Consider the following 11,099-nt stretch of genomic DNA (forward strand, 5'->3'; position numbering starts at 1 on the left):
CGGATTGAGGTGTAAGTGTTATGACGTCGTCTGGTGTCACGCCTACGAATATATATCTACATGCATTCCTGAAGTTCTGGCCTGAGCGCCAGCAATTTTAACCTCTATACATATAGGAGTTCCAGACAGTTCAATGGTAAAGTAGACTTAAGTCTTTGCTGTTATGTACTGGTTTCGCATTAGGATAAGGTTTCACACAGCACAGTAAAAATCTGTTGAGATTCTGTTTTAACACGCCAATGTGTTAAGAGTACACGGTTCAACATGACAAGTTAGTCTACATTCAGTGTGAAATCAACAATTATTGGACAAGATAATATATGGCACGCTATGTAGATAGCTGTAATCAAGGGTACGGGACTTCTTGGTAGATTCTGGATTTTTTCAACAGGTGTGTCATGTTTTAACTGCGTAGATATCTACCGAGGACAATGTTCATTTGTGTGCACATCTTTCGTATGCTAACATGGTACACGATTTGTATACTGATTTCACTCATTCGCTTAAAACATACCTTGTGTCTTTCTGACACCACTGATTTATTTATTTATCTATGTATTTATTTGATTGGTGTTTTACGCCGTACTCAAGAATATTTCACTTATACGACGGCGGCTAGCATTATGGTGAAAGGAAACCGGGCAGAGCCCCGGGGGAACCCACGACTATCTGCAGGTTGCTGGCAGACCTTCCCACGTACGGCCGGAGAGTCTGACACCACTGAAAGCTGATGGCTGTTTCTCTTTACATGATTCCGTCCTAATTTCGCACTTCAGTATATATTTTCTTAGTTGTTTGGTGGCTTGTGTTAAACGTCGTTTTGGGAGTTGGTCTTGCGATTATTTATTTATTTGATTGATGTTTTGCGCCGTACTCAAGATCATTTCACTTATAAACTGGCGGTCAGCAATATGATGGGAGAGAACCGGCCAGGGCCCGGGGGAAACCCACAACCATCCAGGTTGCTGGAAGACGCCTTTCGATTATTGACTTGGCTGACGGCTGGTATACGAATGTCTGTTTCGACGCATAGATTTAACAATATGTGGTAATATCGAAGTGGGGGCGGGCCGTGATCTGGTTGGCACGCATGAGGAATGGATTCCAAACCGGCGTTGGATAGGGAATGAGTCTATTCCATCCGTTATCATTGTTTCTGTGGCCTTGAGGACAAAAAAGCGGTCGAGGACGTTTAAATGACCGTGGGCGCAGCCTAACGTTCGTTGAGAACCACTTGTCTTCCATCAATATATTGGCTGGGTGTCTGCACGACAAATCTGGCAAAGTTCTTCAGGAAACAAGTGAGAAATTCGTGATAATGGCATTCAACAGCAATGAAATAAATAAATAAGTAAATAAATAACTAAATACAAATCGAATACTGAAAATGCACTAAATGGACTATAATGCGTTGAATTTGTTGAGCTATAAATAAATAAAAAAATACAATTCGAATAATGAAAATGCACTAAATGGACTATAATGCGTTGAATTTGTTGAGCTTTTAAGTTGTTCAGATATGGTTTTCCTTCTTTCTTTTTTTCATTTTTCTCCGTACATAATTATATGAGGGGAAACTGGACGGAGCCCTGGGGAAACCCACAACAATCCGCAGCTTGGCAAAAGACCTTCCCACGTAGGACCGAAAAGGTAACCAGCATGAGCTGGACTTGGACTGATAGCGTCCACATTGGTAAGAGGCATGTGAGTCATTGTGCTAAGCAATCGGCCACAGAGGCTCCTTCACTACACGAAAAAGAAGACAGATATTTCTTACCGGAGAAATAATCTTTATTATAACCCAATGGCTTATCTATTGAGAAGAGCAATATTCGTAAAGTAAGTGATGAAAATGCATTTTCACAAACGGCAATACTTTGACGCTTGTTATATTAGACCGTGACGGGGCCACATGCCATCCAAGAAACTGCTGCCATATAACACACTGAGGTGTTCCAACAATGAAATGTCACGGACACAGTTTCTTTTGTCACTTTTGGAGCGAACTGCTGAGAGTGAATGTCTTCTGCCGTGCTTACACGTGTGTTTGCTGAAGTCGACAGGTCAAGGTGAACCAGTCCCACTGTTACCGCTGGGGGTTCGGTGAACTTCAGCCTGAATCGAGCTGATCTTTTCCCATTGAAACATGAGTGGCTGGGGGGATTGCAGTAAGGGCTGGGTATTATTCCACTTTCACCTGAAAGAGCAAATAAACGACAGAGTATATATTACATTGTTACGAAAGTTTCCCTAATAAGAGGAGGGTCATGTGTGTTGAAACTTTGATTATTAGCCGGGAAATGGGATACACTTAAAAAGAGAAACACTTGAGAAATAAAAAGATTACACACAGTATACAAAAGCTTTTATTAAACCAACATGCAGGCCTATGAATTTAGTGGAATAGAACTGAAATTGTCGACGTCATACCGGAATGGGTCTCCCCTGTCCGTTCACTGTTCACACTGTCACTGATTGCACTGTTGCTACTTTCATCCTTCGTACCGTGACCGTTCCTGCTGTCACCTTTCTTACTCTCACCATTCTTACTGTCACCGTTCGCACTGTTACTCTTCTTGCCGTCACTGTTCTCACTATCACCGTTCTTACTGTCAATGTTCGTACTGTCACTGTTCGTACCATCATCGTTCTTACCGTCATCTTTCTTACTGTCCCTGTTCTTACTGTCATTGTTTGTCCTGTTACTTTTCCTACTGTCACTGTTCGAACTGTCACTGTTCGCTCTGTCACTGTTCATACTATCACCGTTCCTGCAGTCACTGTTCGAACTGTCACTGTTCGCTCTGTGACTGTTCATACTATTACCGTTCCTATTGTCACTCTTTGCACTGTCATTGTTCTTACAGTCACTGTTCTCACTATTACAGTTCTTAGTGTCAATGTTCTTACTGTCATCGTTCTTACCGTCGCTATTTGCACTGTCACTGTTTCCACTGCCTGTTTGTACTGTAACTGTTTGTACTGTCACTGTTCGCATTGCCATTGTTCGTATGGTCACTGTCTGTACTGTCACTGTTCGTACTGTCACTTTTGGAACGTTCACTGATCACACTGTCACTGTTTGCACTGTCAGGGTTCGTAATGCCACTGTTTGCATTGCCACTATTCACACTGTCACTGTTTGTACTGTCACTGTTCGTACTGTCTTGTTCGCCCTGTCACTGTTCGTACGGTTCCTGTACGGTTCCTGTTCGTACTATCATTATTCACACTCTCACTGTTTGCACTGTCACTGTTCGCACTACCATAGGTTCGTACTGTCACTGTTTGAACTTTCACTGTTCGCACGGACTGGTCGCACCGTCACTGTTCGCACTGCCATTTGGCATTTCTATTTCAGCCATATAACGAGATAGCTAGCCCAAGCAATGACGACCTGGGTCCAGATTGAACTGGCCATTGTTCTCTAGAAATACACATACGTGACTACTATGGTGTATTTCATTGTATTTTGCCGACCCCTTTTGTTTGAAATAGAAATGTGGAGTTGGCGAAAGTGGAGGGGGGGGGGGGGGAGGGAAAGCCGCGGAGGATGGGTCGAATGATTTCAACAAAGAACGTACAAAAGTCGTCTAACTGCTAACGAATGTGGAGAGCAGGGCCCTATGACGGTCATGTGATTTCATTCGATTTTCATTGATGGATAGATCATAACATTTCATTGCTACCCAATCAAGCCACTTTTACCCGACAGTGAAGAAATTTTATGTTGTAACACAAAGTCAGGCTGAAATTGCTGACATACAAATGAAACTCTATCACACCAAAGTGAAAAGTAGTTCTAAAGAGCTTCTTGAACATTTTTATTTACCAAAATATATATACACAATAATGTTTCATTTTAAACTATTTCCTGTGAAGATGTGCGAAAAAGTTTTATACATAAATTCACTTTCGTTACCCTGGCAACCGGTAACGAATTGTCATTCTATGTATACAGTTGTATTTAGAGCGATTTATTACCACTAAATTTACATTTTAAGGTGATGGAAATTTGGTATTATCTGTACAGTTTCAAACCACCATGGTCCAGGATCAATCCTGGGTCGAGTCACACCTAAGATCTTAAAAGAGGAAGCTGTAACTTCCTCGCTTGGCGTTCAGCATGAAGGGGATAGTGCAACGACTGGTTGACCCGTATCAGTATAATGGCTCGGGCGGGGCGGCTTACATGCCTTCGGTAAGTCGTCTCAGTTAAACCCCAAGCACTCACTCACTCACTCCAACCACCATGGTAACTGTTACTTGAAAACTCTCTCTCTGATACCAGATATTGTAAAAATAAGTCTGAAACAAAATTCCTTGTTATGTCAAATCCCCCCTATTGTAATAGTAGACGGACAATATTCCGCAATTAGTTTACTCCATAAAGTGCTCCTTCATCAAACGTTTTATAGAAATTAAATGTGCTTGCTTGAGTGACTCTGATTTGAGTACATCACGTAAGAAAACAGTTTCTCCCCAGAGATACTTACACTTGGTCACTTGCAGGTTCTTCAGTTCTTCAACTGAAAAACAAACAAAAGAGTGTGCATTGTTTGATATAAAGGTATCTGATGTACGCCTTTGTGATCCACGGCCATTGTATGTGACAAACCCTCAGACATCAAGTTGCGACCAAAACAGCGAGAGCTGGATTTGAACACACGACCTCCTTGAACATGGCCGTTTGAGCCAGTACAGTATCCAAAGACACCTTCCCCAGGTTTGAGCAGAGCCAACAAAATAGCACTTGGTACCTCAACGCTATAAGTCAAGTAGCGGTTTTGTGCGCGCATCTATCAGTGAGTGCAGAACGGACAAACAGGTTGCCACATAAAGCCCTTAACTTTAAGACCTTTAAACGTTCTTTTGCGTTTTCAACCTATTCAGCTTTCGTATTTTCGAGTTGGAAAAAGTGCAACACAAAAGTGCAAGATGAAAGTATAAGAATGTGCGAGAAGAAAACACGAAACTTTCCGGTTTTCGCTTAGTGCTGACGGCTTTTTCGACTTTCGCAGTTTCGCGTTTTTGCTGTTCGCCCTTTCGTGTTCTCTTGTTTTCGACCTTCCCCTATCGTGTTTTCGCCTTTTTGACTTTAAATTAGAAAGGTCGAAGGCAAGAAAACGCGAGTGGCAACAATTCACTTAAATAAAAAAAGAACTCATCTAAAGCTGCCGTCTATGTCATAGACCATATAGGGCAGTTCCATTTCTATAGTAAAATAGGAAATTTAGGTTTTGTTGTCCCAACATCTGCATAAACCTTTCAGTTTTCCTCAGAGTGAAGCGTGAGATTACAGTGCAAACAACACAGGAGAGGCAAGTTTTCGTCTGATTAACGTGTTTTTTATTTAAAGAGACATATTCCGACGGCAAAAAAAATTGTGCTGTTATTTTAGATGTCATTTATGTATATGGAGTTGATACTTTCAGATGTCTACTATCATGCATCTGACTTTGAATGAATAATTGAATGTTTATTTTTATTCAAGGTTTCCCTTCGACCATCAGCTATTTCAAGTCGCTATATTTAGAATCATGGCCGAAGAATGATTTGTTTGACTGAGTTACCTCCCCGTGTTATCTAGACGAGGGTAGATGTTCAGTGAAACTATCATGTGGCTTTAGTTCAAATTCTTGGAAATTACGAATACTTTTATAATACATTATCGATAGAACGGAAGATTGTATTTGGTTTACAAGACTTATAATTGGCTTTCGGTCTATCGTATTGTTCACATGTGCGATCCACGTGCGAACGTTGCATTGTGGTAATCTCTGCTCTGCCTTGTTAGCATGTTATCTCCGGCCGACAGTTTAAACCAGGGACGGGTTTCACTTATCATTCTCTTAATTGACATTTTTTTGGAAAATATAGGCCCAGGAGAATTAGTTAGGAGTAAAATACAACTCATTTTTGTATTTACTGAATCAACTCCAGAATTTAGAATTTCTTTCAGCGGCATGTCCCTTTGACGAGATATTTCAGAAATTTCTTAGAATCATAACCGAATGGGAACTGCTGTTTTAATTAACCCTCTCGAATTAAAGCATTGAAGTTTTTGTAAACACCATGTGCTCATCAGGATGCAATTTTAGAACAAATACCATGGCAGTGAAGACAACAAACTGAAACTTATAAAATGCCATTGTATATATTACCTAATTTATGTGATAATGCTACTGTGTAATCAGTGTCATTACAACCCGTCTTTGAACTATTCGCTATAGTCATCTTATACTGCCTTACTCTAACATTTAGATAGCTCTTCGGGATCCAGGAATTCTGCCATGTGGAAATCACTCCGCAATGTCTTACCACGTATTCACATCATTAGCAAATCTGACTACATGTACTGCCTTTCAGTCTCATTTTTCATCTCACATTTCATAAACGCTTCCATTAATATGTCTAAACAATTTCATAAAAATTCAATAACACGAACATATAACTCGGCACGGTATTATTTGCATAAGTGGATTCAGGAGCCATCTCGCGGGAAAAACAGGCATTGCTATACATATTAACTAAAGTCCATGAATGGTAACAAAGCTACACTTTATAAAGACATTATGCAAGTTTGAAGACAAGTTTCATTTAAAACTTTTTTCTGTTACGCCGCGCTGGATTCATCAGTAACAATGCAATAATTGAACCTTTGGTGTAGAAAGTAGAAAGAAGTAAAAAAAACGTTTTGTAGTTCAGGATTCGTTGTTGAATGCTGTCTGCATATGGGTGACACTAAAAGTAGACTGATTCTTTTACTAACCAAGAATTTGTTAATGTGACAGTTTAATCCCTTTTTTGTTTTTTTATTATAATTCAACAATGGCTCTGTCTCTAACTGACTTTGTGGAGCCTTCGTGGCCTGGTGTTTAGCGTGCTTTGGCAGCACAATGACCCTGGGAACCGGCCCCGATAAAATGGTACATGTTGCTGCCTCGCTTGGCGCTCAGCTCTGAGAGGTTAGAGCAAGGAAACAGAATTGGTAGGCCGAATGTGATTGAGTGGGGTGTCGTGTCTCCATCACGGCAGCACTTTGGCGGCATGGACCCGCCCTGCCACAAGAAGACACAGCCTATGTACACAAACACAATGACTCCCCGTCGTCATATGACTGAAAATGTATTAATTACGACATAAAACGCCATCCATAGATACATACACTCTGTGGCACCACACAGTGAATCTCACACTGAAGTGTAGTCCGTTGGTGTGAGTAGTGCAATAATGAAGAACTAGCAATAGTTTGTAATACTATTAAGAGTAATAATAATAATAATAATATTCACCCTCAGAAAGAGATTTCTTCAGTTCTTCTATTGCTTTTTGAAGATTCACCCGCGCCAGCTTTTCCGCCTTAAGCCCCTCCTGTATGTTCTTTATAGCATCTTCCGTGTTCGGTAACATGGGCGCTTTTGTACCAAGAGGCTCATCTGTGTACATTTTAGCCCGGCTTCTCTGAGTAGGTTGGGTTTCTCTCTTTATAGGGGTGGCCGTCGTGGTGTCCGGTTTAATCTTTAGTTTTTCTTTAAACTTACCGAACCAAGAAAATACTTTATCCAAATCAGCAGCGCTCTGCTGTAGGAGAACACAAATTACCACGAGATACAGAGATTTCATTGCGCTGAAGAATAAATGATCCAACCTGAACCTCAGCCGTATATAATCTAGTGGATGCTTAGAGTACTGCGTGATGTACTCCAGCCACTTTATACTGTCTAGCAGATGGGCGGAGCTAGTTCAGTGCAGTACAACCTAAAATAAGGTTTGTCTCGTTTTATCAGATACAAACCCTTCCTCAAAGTGTTTGAAGAGTTGCATTTAGATAACGGCGAAGGTATTTCATAGCAATCAATTGTTAAATATCAAACTCTTCTTTTAGTTGTTCTCACAGTGCAGCAATATCAGCAAAGGTAGGTTTAACTGCAGTTCCTTATTCCGACTTGTCTCTTAGCAGATTTATTCTAAAGTATTCAACACCTATGACCCGTGCCTCACGTATTTGACTTGCCTTGGGGCCTCTTATGTCCTATAGCGTTACGCAAAAGCTTTCACATGCCCGATTGCACGTGTAAGTAGACTGGAGACATATGCCAAGCCCTTAGACGTGACATTTGTGACAGTATTTGTTATTTGACGTCGTCTCTCTTATAATTACCTAAAACATGGCAGTTTACGGCAAGCGAGTTTGTAGGATTAGCAAATCCAATTGCCAATCCGCGAAAGGCGAATTCAGGTTTGACATACTTACCTCTTTCAGCTTGTATATAAATGGTATAAAAAAAACTCTTTAAACTAATGCTGTTTGCTCAATATGAGAAGAACGGTTTCGGATGAGGTTTTTCCGGATCACTCGAAACTATTTAGGGACTGTTTCCTGGCGCGTTTCCTGTACACACTTGATGTGACCTAAACTGATTTACTGGAAATGAATTATACACCATAGCGGACTAGAACATTCTCTAAGCAAAACGGAATGACTAGTAATCAGATAATAATGAGTGTGCTTTGATCAAATTACTGTTTTGCACTTATATCATGTTTATCATTAGATCTCCTTATCGTTATTTTGTACCGCTGTCATCAGACTTTCTCAGCAGCACTTTTTTGCAGTTATTGGGGCCTACCGTACATGGCATTAGATTTTTCACCGTGTTTCCCCCATATCGTGCTTATTATTAGGTTGTCTGAGCACCACTTTTTGTGCACCTCTATCATGGTTATCGTTAAGCTCTCACTATTGTGTACCTCTATCGTACTTGTCATTAGAATGTATCGTTCTTACCACTATTTTTCACTGTATTTCGCCCGTATCGTGCTTATCGTTAGGTATTTTGGGCACTACCTTTTTTTACAACTATATCGATATATAGTCGATACTATATCATTAGATTGTTTCAGCATCAATAATTTGCGCCTATATCGTGCATAATTTTTAGATTGTTTCAGTTTCACTGTTTTGCACCTACATCGTACTTATCACTAGATTTTTCACTGTATTTCCCCTGTGGTTATCGTTACGTTATCTCAGCATTACTGTTTTGCACCTATATCGTGCTTATTATCAGATTGTCTCAGCATCTCTGTTTTGCACCTATATGGTGCTTTTTATTAGATTGTCTCAGTATCACTTTTTTACACCTACATCATGCTTATCAAAATATTGTCTCAGTATCACTGTTTTGAACTTACATGTATATCGTGCTTATTATTAGATTGTCTCAACATGACTGTTTTGCACCTGTATTGTGTTGATCATTAAATTGTCTCAGTATCACTGTTTTGGACTTACATGTATATCGTGCTTATTATTACATTGTATCAACATCACTGTTTTGCACCTATATCGTGCTGATGCATCGTGCTTATTGTCAGATTATCGTGCTGATCAATAGATTGTCTCAGTATCACTGTTTTACACTTACATCTATATCGTGCATATTATTAGATTGTCTCAACATCACTGTTTTGCACCCATATCGTGCTTATTATTAGATTTTCTCAGCTTTCTTAAAACATCTCTTGTACGGTATATGTCCTTGATTTCTTGGAAAACAAGAATATCCGTATGTCAAGCCTGCATCTGGACATAGCACATGTATAAACGACTTGTCGGTGCAGACTAACATGTTGACAGGTAAAGATGACGCTTCCCCAGACCAGGAAAGTCCACATTTCAATACGCGCATATACGTGTGTAATAAAGAAAATTCGGATATTTGTCCCCGGATGTGAAAGGGAGGCAATTATCAAAGCTATAAGACAGAAGTGTCTTGTGAGATAAATACATGTACGTGCGTTTCTTAATATATCCCTGTCCGACGTTTTCAACCTGTTGTATTTAATATTTCCGAGATGGGATTCAAATTATGTAACAATCGAGGAGGTTAATTCGTCGAACAGAACAATCCAGCACCATCGCCGCATCTCCAGGTGGGTTTAAGAAAGCCTGAAAAACTTGCCCGCAATTTTGTTTACACGGTGAGAAAAAGATAATTCGGACGAAAAAGACATCTAAAGGTCTGTTACAAAATTTGTTCTATGCACTTTACAACGACTGGTGCGGGAGTCGGATTCTTACTCTTACCTTTACTAGTGTAATTGTTTATCATTTTTAAAAATTTTGCGGATCTACACAATCACAAAATTTCTCATCACAACCGGTTTGCTAAAAAAAGCTTTGACATTATCACAATAAATGAATATGCTTGAAAAAACGGTACATATTGAAAGGTCATAAACATTTAAAGCGAAAAGCAAGGATTCGATAAATGAACCTTGCAGAACACATCATTCCTGGTGCATGAAACACCCTTAGCAACAACGTGTTGTTAACGACCAGCCAAATGTAACTAGCAACTTCAAGTTGCCTCCGCACCTCCCCCAACCCTCAACCCGACTCCCCACCCCAACTACAGCTCCTGTTTCAACAAATCATGCGAGTCTGAATCATCGCTTTCAATTTATTGGCCAGTGTCGACGTACTAAACTAAACAGGTCTCTGTACTAAAACAATCCACGCCGTCAGCACACATATATCGGCGCTGCGACACTTGATTCGTAATTTCCCAAAGATACACAGACAAACAGTCCACGCCGTGTGCACATAGATATCCGCGCTGCTACATTTGATACATAGTAACACACAGACACACAGACAAACAGTCCACGCCGCCCGCACACAGATATCCGCGCCCCTACACTTGATACATTGTATCACACAGACACACAGACAAACAGTCCACCCCGTCCGCACACAGATATCCGCGCCCCTACACTTGATACATTGTATCACACAGACACACAGACAAACAGTCCACGCCGTCAGCACACAGATATCCGCGCTCCTACACTTGATACATTGTATCACACAGACACACAGACAAACAGTCCACCCCGTCCGCACACAGATATCCGCGCCCCTACACTTGATACATTGTATCACACAGACACACAGACAAACAGTCCACGCCGTCCGCACACAGATATCCGCGCCCTTACACTTGATACATTGTATCACACAGACACACAGACAAACAGTCCACGCCGTCCGCACACAGATATCCGCGCTCCTACACTTGATACATTGTATC

At 40.6% G+C, this 11,099-nt stretch overlaps 1 protein-coding gene across 1 annotated transcript; it reads right to left on the reverse strand.

The window, feature by feature from the left end:
- Positions 1–1,775: 1,775 nt before the first annotated feature.
- Positions 1,776–7,702, reverse strand: LOC135475890 (uncharacterized). The gene is made up of 3 exons (XM_064755838.1): positions 7,296–7,702; positions 4,497–4,529; positions 1,776–2,197 (listed from the first exon to the last, which is right to left on the reverse strand). The coding sequence occupies exons 1-3, from the start codon at positions 7,624–7,626 to the stop codon at positions 1,893–1,895; spliced, it is 669 nt and encodes a 222-aa protein (XP_064611908.1). The 5' UTR covers positions 7,627–7,702; the 3' UTR covers positions 1,776–1,892.
- Between the last annotated feature and the right edge of the window lie 3,397 nt (positions 7,703–11,099).

Source organism: Liolophura sinensis, chromosome 9 (assembly GCF_032854445.1).
Source record: "Liolophura sinensis isolate JHLJ2023 chromosome 9, CUHK_Ljap_v2, whole genome shotgun sequence".
Taxonomy (NCBI): Eukaryota; Metazoa; Mollusca; class Polyplacophora; order Chitonida; family Chitonidae; genus Liolophura; species Liolophura sinensis.